The sequence below is a fragment of the Pomacea canaliculata genome, linkage group LG11, assembly GCF_003073045.1.
Source record: "Pomacea canaliculata isolate SZHN2017 linkage group LG11, ASM307304v1, whole genome shotgun sequence".
NCBI classification, from domain to species: domain Eukaryota; kingdom Metazoa; phylum Mollusca; class Gastropoda; order Architaenioglossa; family Ampullariidae; genus Pomacea; species Pomacea canaliculata.
Window position 1 is genome coordinate 205,461 of NC_037600.1, and position 23,350 is coordinate 228,810.

Consider the following 23,350-nt stretch of genomic DNA (forward strand, 5'->3'; position numbering starts at 1 on the left):
TATTGGTAAAGCTGTAGGGGTGACAAAGAATTGAATTTCATCAATGAAACTTTTGCTTATAGTAGATGGATTGCTTTGTCATTTTGTAATCTTAATCTTATGTGTATTAGTATATCATGCTGTTTATGTATATGTTTGCATGTGTTACATGTATGTGTAATAAGAATGCTTAAATAATATCTCAAGGTTAAAAATAAATGGGCTGTAATGCTTGACAGTTTCGACTCATTCCATCTTTGGTTTAGCATTAGGATCACACTCTTTTCATTCCTCATCTGATCCTCCAATCCTTGGCATTCCTTGTAGTCACAAGAAAATGTTTGGTCTACACATCTGTACAACACTAGTTGCCCTTCCGTATTCGCAAAAAACGCTCTTTTTTTCAAAAGTTCTTAGAAACTTACTCTTTCTTGAACTTTGATCTTCTAGTACTACTGTGCATAGCTCTATTTCTATCTCTCTCTTCCCATTAGAGTGTGTGTGCGAGAGAGAGACACGTGAACTGACTTTTGTATTACACCAAAGAATGGCTTTCAGGTTTTGCAATTATTATTACTTAGATTTCTAGAAAACTTGGAACATTAACGGTGTATGTTATCAGCGCGCTAAGGACACTTTTTAAGTTATCTAATCTAAATATGGCAGACAGGCATCAAAATTAACTCTTTGATTATTTATTACTAGAAATACATGTATTTGAGAACATAGAGAAGACCACAGATTCATAAATAATACATCTTTCCGACCACACAAGAGAAAAACTTAAGCATTGATGACTGTCACTTAGGTCCTTTCGAATGCATGAAAGGTCCTTTTAAGGTCCTTTTAAGGTCCTTTTTTGGCACCATCCCTGATCCCTGGGAACCCTGATGACAGTTAAGACATTTTTCATTGACAGTATTGTTGTTATATGCACCATGGGGATAGAAGTACAGATGATGATGAAAACGAAAAATAATCTTTTTCACCAACTGTGATGACAAGCTCAAGAAGATTGTCACTATCCAAAATAAACCATGAAGAAGCTCTTAAAGATTGTTAAAAAGCAACATCACATTATGTGGTGATACACTGAGTAAATGTCTAATTTTAGGAAGGAAAAAGGAGGAATGCAGCCAGTGGATCAAGCAAACAGAACCAAAGTGGTCGTTTATCTGGATTATAGAACACAAACAGTTCAAAGGTGGTGGTTGATCAGGATTATAGAACCCAAATGCAGATGGAAGTCACATGCTGCCAGTTTGAAAGGGAAATCCCTCCAGTCTCTGATAGCAGATTACAGATTCAAGCTTACCTTTTGTTTTTTTGAGGTATACAAAACAGAAAAGTTAACACTTAGTCATCCTTGAATCAAAACAATCATGACACTGATGCATTAGGGACTGAGGTGGCAGCTTCAGTCTTCATTCTCTTACAGTTCCTCTCATGTTGAAATGTTCATGTCCTGTGTAGTTGACATGCTGGATTCAGATTGTTGCGACTGTATCTGATGATGATGAGGATCTTTGCAAGGCCCAATATTTGCATACATTAGCACTGACTAATAAGATGGGGGACAACTCCTCAGTTAGGCCTATCCCTGGTTTCAGTTCTCCTATGAGTTGTTGCTTGTTCTCTTCCCTCTGTCTGTTAACCAGAGATTTTCTGATCTACATGCTGACATATTGCTGCACTCTCCATGTTGCAGTTCTTTCTCTTTCCAGAAATTTTCTGATCTGTTGCATGTACTGGAGTCTATCAAAGTTTTGCAATGATGATTGATGCAAGAACCCACCTCTTCCATCTGTCCTGTTATCAAACATCCAGTTGCTTCAAAACAAGATTGACAAGCTAGAAGCGTGGACTAGCAACTTCTAGGGATACTTGCTTACTGACATTTACTGAAATCTGGCTGAATGAAAGTGACTGATTTGGACATCACTGGCTTCTGTGGCCCACTGTTTTTATGTCTATAAAGGGTACAGTAATCCAGTCATTCTTCCAGAAACAATGAGTACTCACAACATTGAACTGTTCATGGTTTCTCAACACACATTTTTTGCTTACCCAGAGAATTGCCCCAAGCTGTTCTTTACACCTGTGTATATTCAACCATTGGTCAATGTCACCAACGCATTCATAATAATACAAGTAGCAGACATGGACAGCATAAGGAGGATGGAAGGAGAAAAACTTTTGCAATAATTATGCAAACTATGTAATGAAAGACAAATGTAGAAGACACAAAGATGAATTGGGGAATAAACAGTAAAGATGGAGAGTGATATAAATCCACAGAAAAAAATGAACAGGTGAACTGGTAAATTAACTGTGATCACAACTATTAACAACTACGTTGCTTGGTGTAAGGAGTAATGCATTATAGTGGACTGCAGATGTAATCCACAGTCTTGACTGATTTCTCCTAAATTCATCTTGGGAGACTTTGGTTGTTTTGATCTGACATTTTCTGTCAAGTCCCATAACTTTCATTCATCACAAGGAGGTGAACATTGTGGACACATTAAATTACCTGGGCACCATCTTCAACAGGAAATTTTGCTGAGATACCAACACTTTAAAGTACCTGTTCATCATATTCAGCAGGAGACTGCTGGGATACCAGTACTCAGGCTACCATAAAAATGGCTTTTCCTTCTTTGAAAGCTGAAACCTTTCTCAGTTCCTTCAAATTTCTTCAACTCTTTTATATATTCCATGTCAAGAGTGTGCTGTTCTTTTTGTCTGTTTGCTATTACAACAATTTACCAGCGAAGGACAAGAACAGTTTAAGTCTTGTTGTAGACACCTGTTCAAAAGTTAATGGAACGGCCCCGAGTAACCTGTCTATGACAGGCAGACATCTTTAAAAATGTCAGTTTTGTGTGCCTGCATATAAGACCAGCAGATTGAGGCTGTCCTTTATTGTTTCATTCGTCTGACTTATGAATGCTGCCGTGTGTGAATGAATTATGATGATTTGTGGGTCTGAATTGTGATTGCATGTTGGGGGAGGAGAGATCTATCTGGTATGGCAGGTGATGGCATTGTTGATGGTGCACTTTGTGCTTCTAACCCCTGCTTCGGTTTACAGCTGCTTAATAATTGCCCTCTAAATAAAATAAAGTAAATAAAGCCACATCTTATACTGTTAGTTTATGTAAAGTTTAATGCATCTTTTGATTTAAAATTGTTTTTTTAAAGGGCAGAGCATCATAGGTAATCATAGCAGAATACATGCAAAAGAAGTAGATGTCAGGGTTAGACAATTTACAGAGAAGTGCATCTACTTCTTTTTGCACTCTTTCATCTTTTTTTCTAGAAACTGTAGTAAATTTGGTCAAGAAGGTTCTCTACAAAGACGACAAGCCTGATAATGACAATGGGAAATCAGATAGAGGTATTTTCTCTTTTCCATCTTTATGCCATTTTCTTGCAGTCATGTCAAACAGATTGTTTTGGGTAGATTTTTACCTCTTTCATCTCAGTTTATAAAGTACAGTATTGTAGCTAATGCTGCTGTTTTCACATAATTATTTCATTACAATCTGTAGCTGTCATGCGGTCTCAGTATTTAACGCAGTTTTCTAGACTTGTCCAAAAATGTTCAGCTTTGGCCTTTTATAATATAAGGTTTGTTCTGCTTCAAATTATAGATCTCTTACCTCAGGTTGATAAATATAAAAAAACAAATGTGTTATGAATTGTCCGGTTTTACTTGTATGACTGTTCCTGGTATATTTTAACTTTATTTTTCTGTGTACGACATTAGTTATTATAATATACATATTGTCAAGGTTAGTATGGGAGAAGTCAGAAAGTTGTCTCATTAATTATTATAGTGTATACATTGTCAAGGTTTTGTGGAAGAGGTTGATGTACATGGTAACATCAGTGAAGACATCTTGTTGCCCTGTGAACCTGATGAAGAGCAAAGGTCAGTAAGTTTTATACTCATTAATTTACAGTTGTCATGACTGTGACACATTACCACAAAATGTTTAGCATTTAGTATTATAACATTAAATTGTTTGGCCATCACCTGTTTCTACATGAATAAATGCCTTTGCGTGGGGGAAAAAGTTTGTTTAAAGTGAGTTGCAAATATTTGTTGAGATTTTTGTGGTACTGAGATTCCCCCAGTAAGAAGAAAGCAACATGAGGTCGAAGTTTACTGGCCTAGTTGTGAGAATGCTCACCCTGCACATTAACACTGTTGATAAGACTATTGTCATCTGTTTCAAGGTAACAGTAATAAAAGTTTAGTGGCATAGTTGTGGGAGTGTTCTATACACGTTAACACTGTTGATCAGCAATTGTCTTTTTTTTTTAAAGGTAAGAATAACAAATTTCAGCACATGATCAATGCATATCTTTTCGGTGATGGAATATAATTACACGAAATTTATCAATGTTGATGTATGTGATAAGACATTCTATTTTGTCAACTTTTTAGGGAATTTTTTTGTTGTTTTAGGACTGGTCGCAAACCAACAGTTGATGTGCACCATTTGCAGCCTCATATTCAACCACAGCAAAGTCAGTTTGCAGGTTTGTTCCCTTTCATTTTGTAGATTTGCTCTCTTTAGCTGTACTTAAAGAATCCTACCTGTCTGAAGATATGGACTTGTATATTGATTAACATAACCTTTGTGTCATAGCAGTGGTGACCTAGAGCCACATCATGGCAAAGATCTAAAAGTAGGCTATGAAAAAAGGTCAGAAAAGCTGTGCAAAAGAAAGAGTATAAAAAAAAAACCTGACAAAGACTATGAAGAAAGACTTGAAAGAAAAAGATTGAAAGACTGAAAGGAAGTTGAAGGTAGGCATTTGTGTGTCATGATGGTAGGATGGAGAAACTGACAAATATTCCTGGAACATTGTAACAGATTTGGTAAAACTAAGCTTCGCTTGAGAACTTTGTTTAGTCTGGCTAGTCAGTTTATTGTAGAAAATCAGTGTGTCCTGTCTGGGTATGTCCCACATTACATTACTTATTTTTATTATAATAATGAGACTAATGGGGGATTTAATTTTGTACCGTTTACAGATTCATCAGTTTCATCTGTTGGTGATATTCCTATGGTCACCAAACTGGGTGACGGTGACCAGATTGAGAATAAAAGAGGGTCAGTAGGAGTGAGTGGAGGAGACCAAGGTTTGGTAACTCTTATTCAGTCAGGAAATGGTGTCATATGGGATGCAGCCCTTCGGCATTGTTATTTGCAGCCTGCACCAGATGCTGAGCTCTGCTCATACACCAGTCTGTGTCACTACATCCAAATAATGCTGGGAGAGACACCACCCTTTTCCCACCCACAACTTTCCTCGCTGAAATTATCATCTTTAGTCCATACACCTTGGACTTCACAGTCAACACCAGTGTCATCGTCGGATTTCAGTTCTGTGACAGCTGGGTCACTCACAGCAACGTCAATAAATGATGACCAAAGTTCTTTCGTTGTAGAGGGGTCCAGCATCAATACTGCCACCAGTTCATTGGTAGAACCAGCACCTACTGTGGATGACACTTTGAGTGACATGCAGCCAAGAAAGGAAGATGTCAGCAGAGAGAGAACTTTGATACAAAGACAGCAGGATACAGGTGGCCATGGTGTTGAGCAGCTGGGCTTACCTGGAAAAGAGAGAAGAGCAGACACTACAGCAGCCAGCCAGCATGTGACTTCCAGCAGCTGGCAAGATGGTTCTGACAATGACCCTTCCTTCAACAAGCAGGCTAGCCTGGTTAGAACCAGAGAAAGTACTCTGGACAATGGTATCTCGGATAATCCCTCATCTGCTTACAGCACTTTCAACATTCAAGACCACTCTATGCACTCTTTGTCAGCTCATGACCAGAATATAGAAATCCTAGAGCCCAGCATTCAGCTTGAAACAACAACAGTTACTTCCCCTGCTGAACTCATGCGTCCCACTCCAGTTCTGGAAATGTCAAGAGCATCTGTCGAGGGTGACAAGAAAGCAAGCGAAGTCAGAGAGACAGCTATGCCAGGTGTTAAGCCTTCACCAATATCCTCACTGGTTGATGAAAATGCTGGAGATGAGAGTGTATCTTTGTACCCGCAAACGCTAGCCCCATCAGTGGAAGTAAGTCTGCATTTTGTTGCAGCTCTAGAATATTCCAGCTTAATCTTAGCTTTTACTCACCCCTCATGTCACTGTTTGGTCCTTTCGCGTACTTTTAATACCTTGTCATTTCACCTGTCAGGACTGTATCTGTTATATTGTGTTGGGGGTGTGTGTGTTTGGGAGTACGAGCTGAAATCTGCATAGGAGTGTGTACATATGGTGAGTTTATGGCTACATCTCCATGCAACTTTATATTTGTTCATACATACACAAGGCTGGTGTTATGCAGCAGGAGGTTTAAGGATTTTGCAATTAAAATTGGAGGAAAACTGTTCTTAGATACTTGGTCACTTTTGTACAGATACAGGATCATTCACACAGGCTATTGTCACAGAGATTAATGTGTAGAGTTACTATAGGTGTTTGAGTGTTTCAGGGTTAGGTATCATTAGTGTATAGGTCATTTGGGTGTTGTATCATTAATGAAGAGTTCATTCGTTTGTGTTTTTTTAGATCTATAACGGGTTTGTGAGTGTTGATTGGTATTGTATTATTGGCTTGTGTGTTTTTCAGTGTGCTGTGTTATTAGTGTGTGGATGTTTCAGTGTGGCGTATCATTAATGTGTTGGTGTTTGTGTGCTGTGTCATTAGTGTATAGTGTGTTGGTGTTTGTGTGCTGTCATTAGTGTGTTGGTGTTTGTGTGCTATGTCATTAGTGTGTGGGTGTTTCAGGGAGCTACTGCTGGAGGGAGTGCACAGATGGAACCGGGAGACTCTCTTGCAGACTCTGGCTCAGGTGTAACTACATCATTGCCACACAATGTGACAGATAAGAAAAGCAGTGACCTGGACCTTGTTCACATTCCTCTGTCCATTAGTGCCAAGCGAGAGACAGCCATAATGAGACTTACAAATCGCATCAAGGCACTGGAACTGAATGTCTCTCTCAGTAGCAGGTACTCGTTGTGTCTCTTGCATCTTACCTTGTATAGACATTTTGGTTCTTTATCTTAACGTGTGATTCTGCATTCTTCAGTTGCAGCTTTATCGTCAGCTGTAACCTTGAGGACAGAATATGGGTAGTTATTAAAAGAAACCTTGGTATTTAAAAACATTTTGTTCACAGTGCTTATACATGCATAAATAGTTACTTGACATTCGGATATAAACACACCCTTATCTACAACATTTATATGCATATATACATACAGATATTGCTGTTCACTGAGCATAGATTGTATATACCTGCAATTGATAGAAAAAGACCACCCTTCCTGAAAAGAAAAAGGCAGAGAAGAAATGCAGTAGAGTATAAAAAGCAAGACCAAAGCAGCTTGCAAGTACAAAGTTGGGATGGTTTTAGAGGGCCGGACTAATATAGTTAACTCAGTTTTACCCAATACTGTATGTATATTATATAATACTGACGGGCGGGCCGGTCAGAGACAGGAGGCGAGCCGCCCTTTGCCCAGGTCTGCTTTAGATTTTGTCATTTTATTGTGAACTTGTATTTTGACTTTTTTTTTTTTTGCTTGTTATTATTGTATACAGAGAAGTCGCTGATTGGGTATACTATAGTCATTTAGCTTGAAGTACATCATACTACAGGATTGCACCCACACCACTGTCATCAAATACGTGTGTTATGGGTAGCCGGCCGCCCGATTGCTTAAGGAAGAAAATCTTTCATGCCACCACAAACATGGGCTCGTGAAATTTCCGAGAGAGTTATATAACTACTATACAACTACAACAAACCTCCAACTAAAGAATAACTACACCAGTGTTGTGAACGAGAGAAGGTTTACAATCAGTACAGCATGACTATAAATTAATAGTAATAATTGGTAATATTTGACGTTAATAGCTACTTATTTCATCGGTAGTCGATTCGTCTTTTGAACTTGAGACGATTTGACTTTTCTGTCTTGGGAAGAAATGGACCTAGGTGGGATGAATTGACTTTTGTTGTGGGGGAAATGGTCTTGGGGCAAAATGACCTATCGCCCTTTATTGATGGGATATGAAAGTGTGTTAACGTGAGCACATAGCCCAATGATACGGACGCAAAGATTAATTGGTTTGCAAATTTAGGATGCTCTAGTCAAACTAATGAAGACAAAGGATGATTTATCAATAAAAGAAACAGATATTTATTTATATGATAATCCTAAACTCTTAACTTTCAGTTACTTGTGATTATTTCATAAAGTATTCTGTTGTATACCAAATATTTTTCAGAAAAAGCAGTGAAAATGCGCTTGTTTTGTGCGACCCATTGTTTCATTTTAAGGACCCTTTTTTTCAATTAAGAAGGCCACTGGGCCTCTTTTTTTGAAATCCTAGAATTACCTCTACTTTAGCATCAGGGAGGGCATGATTTATGGATGTACATAATTCATCATCTTTCCTTTTTGCCTAACACTGTAACAGGTTTGTTGGTACTAGTACATTTTTCCTTTGTCATTGCTCAGGTAATATAGAAATTAATGCAAAGAGGTTGAGGTTTGAGCTAGTTATGTAAGCCATTATACTCTAGTAAAACATGGCTTATATGCCAACCAGGTTGTGAAAAAAGATCTTTACAATTAACAGTGTAGCAGTATTTTTCTGTAAAGCTGTCACAAATGATATATTCAATTGTAAATTCAATAATCTGCATCAGTATATCTATGTGTATATACACATATAATTTTGCCATAATTAGAAACAAACTGAACATTTGTCTAACTAATGTAAACTCTTCCTAAACTTCCAAAATAATTAGCCGTTCATTTGGTTTTATTTTTCTCAGAGTGCACATTTCTTTATTTTGACATAAAGTTTGTTTCAAAAGTTTCTGACATTTATTTTTAGTCACTAGTAACACAATTCATTTCTACTCAGGAATTCGTCATTATGTTTTCTCTTACACTTAATGTCTCACTGGTGTCATTACCTGTGTAATCTTTAACTTTCGGCTCAGTGCTGTGTTCGGTGTTAGTGTATTATTGTTATCCAGTGCTGTAATGTCATTTCTTTATTATTGTTGGTCAACGCTGAGAGTACAACCTGCTGCATGATATAAGGACTTTATTATATTATTATTTATCATATAATAGTACTGTGATCTGTAACAACTGATGTGTTTTTATTTGTAATCATCATACTAGAATCAGTTCTTTGCTTTTTCAGTGCCTTTTGGGTAAAAGCATTCCAAAATAGGGAACCTGTCTTGTGTACTATAAATAGCAAGTTCATTGATCCAGTCTTGTATCATGTTCATGGCAGGTTTTTAGATGAGCTGAGTACACGTTTCAAAAAGCAGAATGATGACCTGATGAAAATGCTGAATAAGACCATCAGCCATCTAAACGTGACCACCACTTCATCACAGCAGCAGGTGTCATGCAGTGTTTTACTGTCATGCTTTCCATGTAGGGTCTTTTATTAGGCCTTTCTTGCTAGAGGATACCTTGCTGTAGGAGCTAACCCTTAGTGAAGGAATAAATGTAGCAGTGACTACAGCAGTCCCTGCCAACAGCCTATTGACTTGCTGACAGTTGAGATGACAGGCTTTTTTTGTCTATACCATTCTGTTCTTTTGGGTGAAAACGGACTATTAAATAAGATCAAGACATTTTTTTTCCTGCCATTTCCTGCAAAATTTTGCTGAGGGGTGCATATAGCATGTTTAGGGTAATGGATTGTAAGAATAAAGTTAGAATGCTAATGAGGCTATGCTATATTTTAGCTACTAAAATACTTGTTTAAAGTCGCCATCTTACAGTTTTGAACCATTCCTGTAAGTTAATAAGTTAAATCTGAACCACCGATAGTCTATTTTATCTAGCTCTGGTTCATAGTATTCTATTCTCCATTTTCTTTGTGAGAATAATTGTTAATGATGTCTTTTGCAATTCAGAATGAGGCACAAGAGGAACAGATTCTTCTGCTAGAGACACGGCTGGATAACCTGACCATTGTGGTGCAGCACCTTTCAGACCGATTTGACTCTTTTACCGAGCAGGTAGTACATATCTCATTACTCTTATAGAGCAGGTAGGACTTACTAATTTATTTTTACAGAACAGGTCAAGACAGACCTTTAATCTTTACTGGGCAGGTAGAGCTGACCATGGAGTTTGTGATAAAATTTGTTGCTGGAGCTTTTTTTAAAAATAAAGATTATAAGTTTATTGTTCATTTATGCAATGGTTTGTGTATGGATTTCTTAAAATATTAAGTCATTGAACACAAATAATTCATCTTGAAACTGTTGATAAAATTGGTCATTTTTCCTTTGTGTCAGAATAAATATTCTATGTTGAAACTTAATAGCATCGACCTTTTCTTCCTCTGTCAGCCTGTCATTAGTATCAACACAAACTTTTGTCACTGTACATCTGCACCTGCACAAAATTGCATATTGCAAGTTTTTTATGGTTACCTTAATATTGTCTTCTTCGAGACTTAATATCATTATTTAGTAACAAAAATATAGTGTTTTATTAAGTGATGAAATCTAATCCCTCTGCACTTAAGGGGAGTAATATTTTTAATGCCTGCCTTATTGGGTAATTTTTCTGATCTACTACTTAGGCCACATTCTTGAGGGGTTTATTTTTCTTCTATAATTAAAATATCCTAACAGATAATCCCAGAAGTTTACAAGGCTTTCTTCAGTTTTATAGGCACTTAGATTAGAACTGACAGTGTTACAGGAAGTTGATGCCAGCAATGCAGAAGACTTTTAAATTGTTGTTTTGCAGACAACACAAAGACAGATGCTGTCTCTGACCTTTGACTTTATTCTGCTGGTCATCATTCTCATGACACTATTACGCAGCATTAAGCCTGCTCCAGTCCATCCAGACGTCCGCTTACTCTTGGACACTATGCCACGCCAGCCTCTCCCATCCTTAACAAGGCAACGCCACAACTCTGATCGTGGTGTGACCATGCATACAGCTGCAGAGAAGGGTCAAGGGTTAAAGAAAGGAGGAAGCGAGGCAAATTTGAGTAAGTCACAGTGCTTACAAACTTGAGTGAACATTATTATTAACTGTGATGTGGGGACACATTTCAGTAAGTTACATGTAAGGGTTAGTGTTGAACCTGTTGCCTCTCACTTAATGACAGTTTTTATATCCTCATGTATATGGAGCGTTATTAATATGTAGGATGAGACAATTGTACCTTGTTTTCTTTTTATGGCAGTGTCCATTTATAAAAGCCAGCATGCATGCCTATTGCAAGACTGTCCAGTGACCAGGAAGAAGAAACGCAAGAAAAACAAGGTTTCCAAAGAGTCTTCTGTTGATCTGCAGCTAGGCCCTGGCCATTGTTCTCAGGAAGCATCTCTCACGACAGCAGCTGGCCTTCTGTTTGGACTGACTGCTGGTAGTGTTCATAGTGATGGTGGTGGATCTGATACTAGAGCATCTGTCAGTAAACATCGACGGTGGGGCTCAGACAGTGGCAATATGGCCTTTTCACATGTACCTGACATCGTACCAGTAGCATCCAACAACACCCAAGCTAATAGCACCTGCTCTTTGAGTTCTACCAATTGTTCTACACCCCAGAATATTCCTCAGTGTTTTTTTGTGCCACCAGCAATATCTCCATCGCTGCTGCCACCACCACCACCGCTGCCACCACCACTCCCACCACCATTGATGGGCTTTAAAGGATCAACCTCCAGCTTTGAGCAGAAAGCAGGAAAGATGGATTCAGTCGAGTCTTCGCCTTACCTAGCAGAAAAGAGCATAGATTGCACTTGTCCCACAGAGGTGGCGACCTTGGGATACCCCAATGGAGGAAAAAGAAAGACTGGTTTGGTGAGTGGTGGTGGTGCTTGTGGTGAAGGTGTTCAAACTGATGTCGTGCCAAAGTTACTGCCAGACACCATCCAACTAAAGAAACCCAACCAAGTGAAACTGGCATGCCTACATAGCACACAGCCTCAAAATCTAGATGAAAAAAAACTGCCTTGTCCTCATGGTAAACAGCAGACGAATGAAAGCAAGCAAGTTTGTGTGCCAGTGGTTCAGACTTCAGTTTACCTGTCAAAATGCAATTCATTTCACTCTGCTACTGTCTGCAAGAACTCCCTCCACAATCCCAAAGGCAAGAAAGAAGCGGGCTGTCCATCAGCTGTAAATGGTGAGAACAAGAGCTCTGAGACCAAGTGTGCCACCTCACACTGGTCAGCAAGAGGAGGGACAACTGACGTCAAGGGCAGAGGAATGGTGAGAACCAAAGGAAACAGTGGTGCTGATAGTCATTTCAAGAAATCAGCACAGACAAAATAAATGAAGTCTGGAAATGCGTGCAATGTCATAAGCTGTAGATTTCATTTGCAATGTGTACTTATGCTACTAGTGAGTACACAAATAACCTTGAGACCATAGGTTAGGGTGCATGAAAATTTTTTTTTTTTTCTGCAGTTAAATAACAGCTACCTTTTGATCCTGAAAGTGAATGGCATGTGTACATTGGAGATCTGATGCATCTACAACTTGGCATATGTATCCAAACTGACAGCCTTAGTTTATTAACTAAACGCAAAAGACATGCTGTAAGGGACAAGGCAGGTGTAAATGTTATGAGTTGAATAAAACGTTGCAAACATATTGGTGCGTGGACATCTGAATCCAGTCAAAGAGGTTTGTCGTCTGTGCTTACTCTTTCCATTGTAATCAGCAAATCTGGGCATGCCATAAGAAATCTAAATCAAATTTTAAATGTATTCAGCATTATCAAGTTTTTACCATGCTTTTTAAGTGAGTTAAATTTATTTTCTGCTAAGCATGAAAATGTTTTATCTTCTGTTTGGCGTAATTTGTAAGCATAAACTGTAGTGTCAGTTAACTCAACCAGGAACCTGCCATTCTTTGCAAATATTGTCATCCAGCAGTGTGATAGTCAACAGAACTGAAGCACTCGTCAGTTGGGAGTTGTCATATTAGCAGAAAGGCTTCATGTACTGTTTAGGGACAATTTCTTGTGGGGCCTTTGCTGGGTTTATTGTTTTGTCCTGTTTGGTCAGTGGTGGTAGAAAACAGGAGAAGTATTGAAGTTAGATCAGGTAAGCATTAGAAACACAACAGCAACAGCAGCACATACCATAAGACATTCGTAGCTGCTCCACCAGATAAACCTGCATACAATCATAATTTAGACTTGCATATGGTCTACACATTTTTCCTCTGTTGGTCCTGCATGCATGTTCATAGAATCGGTGGCCAGACAAAAATTGATGGACCTTTCCAGACAGGACATGCCTGTCATCAAATGGAATTACACTTTTAAAAATATCTGCCTGTCACACAGAGTCTGAAGGTCACTCTGTGCGGTCCCAATAACTTCAGAGCAAATGTATACAATTTGATTCAAGCTGCCATCATCCTTCACTAGTAAACTGTTGTAAAAACAGATTAACTATGACACCATACTGTCCATGAGATTTATAAAATAGCTGAAGAAATCCCTGTGAGACTGAAAAAGATCACCTTCCAGTTAAAGAAGAGATGCAGTTGTGGAAAAAGAGGATGTATGTATGTTTGTGGAATTGATGGTGTACTGGAAGATGTTCATGAAAAAGAATGAGCTGGAGAAGTAGGTGTGTTTTATTCTCTCTCTATAACACACTCTATCAACCCCCAGGAGTGAAACAGTCATTTTAAGGTACTAAGCTGCATTTGTAAAACAGTAGTGAGGTGTGCTTTGTGTTGCCTTCATTCATGACGAGATTTGGAGAAGGCGTGATACCTATATGATCAAGTAAACCTGTTTGTCATAAAAAGACTCTGTGTGCATGTGTGTGTGGTTTCTTTTTTATAGACGCATGGCACTCTGTGGTCTTTTTTCCCACCTTAAAATGCAGTGGTCTGTTCTGTAAACTGGTTGTTTTAAAAGAAAAAAGTGAATATGTACAGACATATATATTTGTGTACATGCACACCATTTTTACAGGATGCTTTGTGTGTGTGTGAGAGAGAGAGAGAATGAGAGAGGCTGGGTGAAAATGGGGAACCATCAATGACAACGGAGAGAGACTGGCAGACTTTTGTGAAGAAAACAACCTACTGATTGGAGGCACACTCTTCCAACACAAAAACATCCAGCTTTTGCTATGGAAGTAAAGAACAGGTTCCAGGCTCTAGGAGACCAACAAGAGATGACCTTAGACGACTTCAATCGAGTCTTACAGGAACCAGGAGAGAAAATATTGGGCTTCCAACAGAAAAAGAAAGAACAGTGGATCAGAGAAGAGACATGGAAGAAGATAGATGAGAGAAAGTCAGCCAAACAAAAAATCAACAGCACTAGATCCGAACGCCTGAAGGAACAACACAGACAAAGATATGCAAAACTAAACAAAGAGGTAAAGAGGATGACAAAAACCGACAAGAGACCATATAGAGAAACTGGCAGATGAAGCTGAAATAGCAGCAAGGAAAAATGACCTGAAGACACTGTACAAGATAAACAAACAGCTAAACAACGGGTTTAAGAACAGTGATGTGCCAGTGAAAGACATGAACGGTAATGTTATCGAGGGAGAGGCAGGAAAACTACAGCGCTGGAGGGAACATTTTGAGTCGGTTCTGAACAGACCAGATCCCCCTCAGCTTGCAGACATCCAGCCAGCAGCTATAGACCTTGACATCTGCACAGAACCACCAAGCCTGGAAGAAGTGACAGCAGCAGTCAAGACAATGAAGAGCGGAAAAGCACCAGGGGCAGATGGAATAACAGCAGAGGTTGAAAGCAGATATAAATGTGACAGCTCCCAAGCTGACTGAAATCTTCAGGCAAATTTGGGAATCAGGGCAGGTCCCTGTTGCTTGGAAGACAGGGCTCATCTTCAAGTTACCCTAGAAAGGAGATCTTGGAGACTGCAATAATTGGAGGGGCATAACACTTCTTTCCCCACCAGCGAGGTCTTCAGCAAGAATGTTGTGTCAAGACTGACAGCAACCCTTGAGAAAGACCTCCGACCACAGCAAGCAGGATTTCGCCCTGGGCGATCCTGCTCTGAACACATGTTCATTCTGCGACAACTTCTGGAGCAGAGCAATGAGTGGAACACACCGCTGTACATTGGTTTCATCGATCTGGAGAAGGCTTTTGACAGCATCCACCGCGAGTCCTTATGGAAGATCCTGAGGCATTACGGAGTCCCTGCAAAACTTGTTCAGGTCATTGCAATGCTGTACTGCAATTTCAAATCCCAGGTTGTCTGTGACACGGAGCTCACAGACCACTTCAACGTCAGTACCGGGGTGAAGCAGGGCTGCATTTTGTCGCCGTTCCTCTTCATCCTGGCCATGGACTGGATCATGAAGACTTCCACCGACAGCGAGAGGAGAGGGCTCAGATGGACCATGACTATGACAGCAATAACAACACTGGAAGACTTGGACTTTGCCAATGACATTGCCCTGTTGTCACACCGCCACCAAGACATGCAGGAAAAAACAAAGGCCTACTAATTTTAGGAAAAAACTAATGCCTACTCAGAAACAGCTGGAAACCTTGGCTTGAAGGTCAGCACAAAGAAAACGAAAAGTATGAGAGGGAACGCCAGAGTCCAAGACAGCATCAAACTAAATGGAGAAGAGATTGAGGAAGTTGACAGTTTCACCTATCTTGGGTCCAAAATGTCAAACACCTGGGATGCGGAGGTGGAGATTCAAGCCGACTGGCGAAAGCCAGCCACGCCTTCGCCTCACTCAGGAGCACATGGAAGGCAAAAAACATCAGTATGAAGAAGATCAAGCTGAGAATCTTCAAGTCAACTGTGATCAGCACCCTCCTTTACGGATCCTAATCATGGAAGATGACCAAAACCATCAGTAACAGACTTGACGTCTTCCAAAACAGATGCCTCAGGCGTATACTTAACATCTTTTGGCCAAATACCATCACCAATGAAGAACTCCACCGAAGAATTGAAACCGAGTCCATCACCACGCAGGTTTAACCAAGGCGTTGGCGATGGATTGGACATGTGCTCCGCCAGCAGACAGCAGACCTCTCCAGAGTCGCCCTACGATGGACTCCAGACGGTGGAAGAAAACGAGGCCGCCCAAAGGAAACTTGGAGAAGAACAGCGGAAAGGGAGATGAATGGAAGGGGATGGACATGGGGTCACCTAGAGCGGGTTTCAGCCGATCGACATCGGTGGCGGACTCTGGTTGAGGCCTTGTGTGCAACCTGATGCATGAAGAGGAATAGATAGGGTGAAAATGGGTTTGCTTTGAGTGCTGAAATGCCTCCTGGCATAGCTAGAAAGGATAAGACATGTTTACTGTTGTGATCTCCAGATGGTTAAATATGGTTTAATTTTCATGTATATGATGAAAAAGAATAATCAGAGGAGTTCAGACCTTAAAAACCGTTACTATTGTAATTACTCTCCCCTCATTAATTTATTGTACTTTTAACACGGTTTTTTGAGCTCTGCTGTTTTTATGTTTTAAGTGCTTTTGTACTTCAAAGTGTTATTCAGGGTGGGCACAGATGCAGACCAGTGCACTTTTAGGTATGTGTACATGTATTAACATGTTCCTGCATATAAATATGCTTGTTTATGAATGTGTATGAAGGAGACATGTTGAAACTGACTCTCCCTGGAACATCCGTCCAGGCTAGCGAATTCCTGAAGATAAAATATTGTAGAGCAGGTGAAGCATTAATAGCTGTTAGCAAAAGATGAGAGAGAAGAGACTTGTGAACAAAATCATCAGGCTCATAAACAGGATCATTAGGCCTGTGAACAGGATCATCAGGCTTATGAAAGCCTGGAGTACAAATCTGGAAATGAGAAGCAGCTTGAGCAAAGCACAGATAATGAACAGTTGTATAATTCAAGTGTGATGACCAGGCGACTAATGTAGGGAGTTGGAAGCATAGGTCAGTAAACAGAGAACAAAAAGTTATAAATAAATAATAGAAATTCTTCTGACATTTGATAGTAAGGAGTAGGAGAATGTGACTGGAGACGGCTTGTGACGGCACGATAGCATGATAGCAAGCGTGGCATGCAATTGACAGTCTTGTCATGCAGTACTAGCTGTCAGGTGGTAATATGACATCTATGGCAAGATGGCAGCTTCCAGTAAATAACATGTTTTGTAATATCTTAAACCTACTTTGTCCTACACAGTAAAGGTTTGGAAGTCATGTGATGCACAGATATAAAAATATAGTAGTGTGATGGACTACTACTACCGTACGGCAAAACAGATCTGTGATATGAATAACATAAATAATGAATGCATGCACACATACACAAAGACGTGTTCATACTTTATTTCCTGTGTTGTACAGACAGTATTGAGTATTCTGAACAAACCAGCTTATTTCTCAAAGATTTAATTTTTTTCTTTGATGGTTCTTTATGACTGCATTGTATAGCCCAAACCTACTTGTCAAAATGTATGATTCAAATAAAGGTGCAGACACAGTGGAAGCAGTTAAGTGTGACAGAGATATAGCCTGTGGACAGTGGGGAAGGCTATGCAGTGCAGAGCAGCAGAATTTCATGCACATTGTTTGCTGGCAGAAGACCGGGTCATGTATGTCCACGTGTTTACCTGTCAGTAGCATCGGATAGTGTACAGCTAGCTTTCTGTTTCTGTTGTTGTTGCTGGAGTTGACATTTGATTTTTTCCCTGTTCTTCTTGTGATTGGTTATAACCTTGAAGATGAGCATTACGTGCTTTAAGGCCAGACACCGGTCGAAAAATTGTCAAAAATTTTTCATTTTGGCCATTTTCAGATTACTTCATACTGTCAAAGTTCATATTTTGTTCTATTCACTCACCAAGTGGTTTTTCATAGAATAATCTAGAAATATGTCTATTTTGTCAATGAAAACATCTACTTCTATCCTATTTACTTTTCCCGAGCGCAGAATTAGCGAGAATAGAGAATGTTTGAGACATAGCAACACACCTCGCCACGTGGGCAACTGTGTCACATCATATATCGGTCGAAAGGTCATGACATGAATTTTCAAACAAAGGCTGAGTCAAAACCCTTAGAAGGCCCCAAGCTATGATACAAGCTCTTTTCTAGACGACACAAAGGGTCGGAAACTTCCTTATATGGATGCATGCGTAACATACTTTGCATATAGCCAATCAGAATTCACTAATGCCGACCTAGACGGGGTCATAGGGCACACGAACACGCTTCGGCTGTGCTCGGGTATCCCACAAGGCAACTGTCATGGCCTCCGGATGTATAAACAATGGCGACAGCAAGTCAAAGCTAGTTCTGGGATATTTTCTTTTCTAAGACATTAACGTTGATATTAAATGTTTATTGTGACTGTCAGACGCTCATTTCTTCTCACAATACCACGTGCAAAAAAATAAAAACCACGTGGACATTCTTAGACCGTCGTAGCAGCTAAAAAAAGTAACTTAGTGAACCGAATTCGGCTGTCGAAAACACCATCAGTCATGTGGTAAGCGAGCTGAAAATAAAGCGAAGTTTTCATTTCTGCTGCAAATCTCGGTAGTAATCAGGACTAGATGTGAACATTTACACATTTGAGTCAACTTGAATGCTAGTTATTTATGTACTTTGTCAGGAATGTAGGGAAACAGAGCTTACATCATTTGCACAGAAAACAAAGGTTGGGTGGGGGTTGGATGGTCTTACTCCAACCAAATGTAACAAACAGAATGTGAAGACAATTATGTATAGCATTCCTAACAAACAATGAAAACTGCTATCTAGTCAAGTTTGTAGCCATTCAGTGTCTAGAGAGCACATCATTGTCAGCCCCCTAAAAGGCCAGACAGCTATAGTGCTTTTCCCAGAAATCTTTGACAGAAAATAAGATACCCCCTAGCCACAAAAAATCAACCATCTTTAATCCATGTGACTACAGAGGTAATTCATAAAATAATCCTAGCATACAGAGGAACAGAACATGAGCAGCTGCTTAAATTCTGGTGCACTCAGTGATGTATCTCTAGATTTCATGAATAGGTTATTCTTATTCCTATTTGCCCCCAGTGGAGCATAGGGCTGCAAGAATTGGTTATACTCCCCTAAAAGCTTTTGAAATAATTTCTTTAATTGATGTTCATCCCATCACCCTGCAACTGAAGGCTAAGAAAGATGAGAGTGTTTCCTACTAATGCTGCTACTTCAATAGATGCTCGCAAAAATTGGAAGCAATATGCGACAGCATCACTAAATGTTAGATAGCAAAAGACCAAAGATGGCAAAAACCATGAAGCTAGTGGACACTGAACTTCTATATAACTAACTAAACCTATAACTGTGTTGCTCAATGTTTGCAAACACCATTGTTTTTATTACTGTGTACTTCTCTGAAGCCTGGTCAGCACTTGGGTACACAACACAACCATGTTGACTTTTCTAAAAGTGAATAAAATAATTAATTTTTTTAGTAATGTTAAAGTTATATGTAGTAACACATTGAAAGATGGTTATATTTTTCATTCAGCAGGTAAATTACATGAAAGGCTTAGATAAAACAAAGTTACTAAGCTTGATATTTCTGCTCGCGCTTTTTCCGTTCATTGTTTTTGTTACAGTTTGTTTACTTAAAATCCCTATAACTTTATATTGACATGTGATACAGGCCTAAAATTTGAATGAAGTTTTCTTCATACATATGTAAACATTTCAGTGAGAGCTTTTTAAAAAATATTTAGTGGTTTAGTAGTTACTAAGCTTTCACTTTGTTTTCCTTCGCCTTTTCAGTTTCTTGTTTTAGTAAGCTTGTTTAGTTCAAAAGCTTATAACTTTATATTGGCATGTGATACAGGCCTAAAATTGGGTTGAAGTTTTCTTTATTCATATTTAAACATTTCTATGAGAGCTTTTAAAAAAATATTGAGTAGTTTAGTAGTTACTAAACTTTCAGTTTTTCTTTCCTCATTTTCTCAGCTTCTTGTTTTGGTTAGAGACTGTTTACTTCAAAAGCTAACTCCTTCTTTTTGACAAGAGATATAGATCTGCAATTTGGTTGAGCTTTTCTTTATACATATAAAAACATTTCTATGATAGATTTTTAAAAATTACTTAGTAGTTTGGTAGTTATACCGTTTTCCATCAAAATTTCTTAAAATTTAACACACTTTTTTACAAAAAAAATTATAAAAAAAAAACTAAGAGGAATTCGCAAATTATTTATCATAGAAATGTAGATCTGTCTTTTAGGTAACTATTTCAAAAAGAATTTTGAGTCTACTCACAAAATTGAAGAAGGAGTTAGCTTTTAAAATTGTTTGTTTTGGCGCCATTTTGGATTGTTTCCATGGCAACCGATAGCGCGACGAGTGCAGTAAAACCATTTTTTGAAACTCCATTCAAGGGCTAAATAGCTGATACAAAAAAATCCGCGCTATCCCGTGAAACAAAAAAAATTTTTTTTCGACCGGTGTCTAACCTTAATGTTTATCATCAGCCAGCCTAAGCTTACAGTGACATGATTGTTCTACAGGGTTTTTTTCTGTTACTAAAAGCATTTGCATGTCACGAATGTTGACGATAATACAAGTATTAGTGTGTCTGAAGTGCTGTATGCAGGCTAACCATCATGTTAATGTAAGGTACCTGGTTTAATTGTTTAATAAATTTGATTGGAAAGTTTTCAAGCTTCTTGTTACAGTCTCAGTTTTCTTTAACAAAATCTTACTGCAAACAAAAACACAAAAAAATTTGCCCATTTGCAAACTATATATTTTATGGAACAAATTACTAATTGTTTCTTGATGCTGATTTGTAAGAAAATTTATTTTTCCTTCGACAGTATTTGTGAATAAAATCTCCATTTCATCTTTTTGATTGATTTGTAGTTTACAGTATGTACAGAAGCACAAGAAAAACAACTTTGTATGGAAAGGTTAAGATAGGTCTATACTTATGTGGAAGATGCAATTAGCAGAGCAGAGAACACTGTGTGGAAGTCAGTGGCCATGTCTATACTTTTTACATAAATTTGCTGTCACAGTTATGGCAACTGCTTCCACCCCTCTGTATTGTGAAATATCTCAAGTCATCCTTGTATTAAATTGAGGCTCGTGTCACATCTAAAGCTCATGCTAGTCATAGCTCATGTCACTCATCTAAAGCTCATGGATCATTATCATCTAAAGCAGCGGTTCTCAACCTTTTACATGTGACGACCCCCCTGACGAACACCGGTACGTCCGCGACCCCCCTTAGCCAGCTAGGTCGGTGGAAGAGCGGGGGGGGGGGGGGAGGGAGCCTTAGCTAACGTCGAACGCCGCGTCGAGGAAATCAATGCAATTCAACAACGGAAGAACAAAGTTCGTATCTGCAAGAAGTATAACTGTTAATGAAATTTTACTAAAGCAAATTCTGCGGTGCTAATAAATATTATTTTATTGGACACTCACTATGATTAATGAGAAGGTTGAGCTGCTTGCTGTTGCATAGAGAAGCGAACCTGTGTGCGATGTTCGTACCCACTGCTATTCGCAGCTCAGCCTCTGCGTCCACACGATTTCTGTATTGAGACTTCAGTGCTGCCAATGCTGAAAATCCTTGCTCACACATATACGAAGTTGAAAATGGCGACAGAACTTTCATTGCTTTCTCAGAAAGGAGAGGATATTCACCGTTGATGCTAATCCAGAATGTTGGCACTGGTGTTGTTTGGAAGACCATTTTCAGGGATTGGTCACTCGAAAGGTCGATGAGCTGCTCTTCTTCTTCCGTGGACAACCCGCTTTTGCTAGGTTAAGCCAGAAATGGATTACGAATCCAATCGTATTTAGTCATATCAATTTCAGCGAAGTAGTGCTGAAACCTTTCTTGCAGTCCGTTTAGATGGGCAATAATTACATTCTTCACCTGATCAAGATTCAAGTTAACGTCAGCCTTGCACTTACACAAGCACGGAAACATCAAAAATATTTTCTTGGCGTATCTTTTGCGTCCACAACGAAATTTTTCGGACGAAAGCATTCATCTTGTCAGTTGTTTGTAATATGGTGGTGTCCTTCCCTTGTCTGGTCATGGCCTTCTGTCAGGGACCTATAGAGTACTAGGACTGAGCACGTGCGAATGAAAGGGTGTGAATGATGGACGTTTCCTGAATGCCTGCCTTTTAGATGTTTAAAAAAAAAAAAGAGAGGTGTGACTGGAGAGGGAGAGGGGAGTCAGCGATGAGAGATTGGGGGAGAGAGAGGGAAAAAGGCGAGAGGAGGGTGATTGGAGGCTTAATTGTTGAGAGGGGGATTGTGTTTTGAGTTTTGGAAGTGAGAAGTCACTGCATTGCCGAGACAGTGTACTTGAATAGGGAGAAGAGATTTGGAGTTTGAGCCCCCGCACCACTCGGTTACACAATGTAAACTAATTTCACTAATACCAGTATAAGAAACTTTTTTTAAAAATGACCACCTTCGCGACCCCCTTGTAGGAACGTCGCGACCCCCCAGGGGGTCGCGCCCCACAGGTTGAGAACCGCTGATCTAAAGCCTTTGATATAAGATGCAAAATAATTTAATCTTTCACTCTCATAAGGATGTTAAGATGTTTGAATGTCAGTTATCATGACACCCACTTTACAGCATCAAGTTTATAACGTCAGTACACACATCCAAAGTTGTATGAAGTTGAATATACACACATATACCTTTTATATTTGTATTTGCATGTGCGCACACATATCCACTGAGTAATGCGTACCAATACATTCACACCTTATTCTCTGACTTATTTTGATTTTTTCATCATGCGTACCTTTTGAGTTAAGTCATATAAAAAGGTAAAGATCATCCCCTAACCTTATCAGGTCATTGGGGGCTGAGAGACCTCACTTTTCTCGAGGCAAGCTTTAGGTGAGAGCGGTGTCCATCTCTCCCTAAAGCTGCCATACCTTTCCCAGCCCTCTATGGAGTCAGGAGTCACATCTGTCATTGGATTTAACAAGTAAGGTCATGTCACTGGATATGTAAACAAATAGGTTGTCATATATGTCACTGGATTTTTAATGCAACAGGGTATAAAAACACTTAATCAAATTAGGGCCAGGGTCATGATAAACTTTTAGGGAAATATTTATCTTTGTTTTGCTTTTAATTTACAAGTACATATACACATATACATAATTATCTGCTCAAAAAAATTTCTCCACATATATGTTCAGTTGGTTCTTCTGCCTTACACTTCAAGGTAATAACCTAGAAAATAAAGTTTACTAAATAAAGGTAGCCCTTTCACTCTCGGCCAGCGCAGCAGCGAATGAAATTTCGACCGGTATTTTTAAAACATT

General features: G+C 39.1%; 1 protein-coding gene across 3 annotated transcripts in view; it reads left to right on the forward strand.

Moving 5' to 3' along the window:
- Positions 1–13,858, forward strand: part of LOC112576028 (SUN domain-containing ossification factor-like) — a 35,753-nt gene extending 21,895 nt beyond the window's left edge. For 2 of the 3 annotated variants that reach the window (XM_025258233.1, XM_025258232.1), the window contains exons 11-19: positions 3,302–3,379; positions 3,838–3,916; positions 4,457–4,530; positions 5,030–6,087; positions 6,721–7,025; positions 9,340–9,451; positions 9,974–10,078; positions 10,821–11,070; positions 11,269–13,858. In XM_025258233.1, coding sequence (XP_025114018.1) covers positions 3,302–3,379; positions 3,838–3,916; positions 4,457–4,530; positions 5,030–6,087; positions 6,721–7,025; positions 9,340–9,451; positions 9,974–10,078; positions 10,821–11,070; positions 11,269–12,365 — 3,158 coding nt within the window. In that variant the 3' untranslated portion in view covers positions 12,366–13,858. The remainder of the gene's footprint in view (positions 1–3,301; positions 3,380–3,837; positions 3,917–4,456; positions 4,531–5,029; positions 6,088–6,720; positions 7,026–9,339; positions 9,452–9,973; positions 10,079–10,820; positions 11,071–11,268) is intronic. The other variant, XM_025258234.1, reaches the window with a different exon arrangement.
- The last annotated feature ends 9,492 nt before the right edge of the window (positions 13,859–23,350 follow it).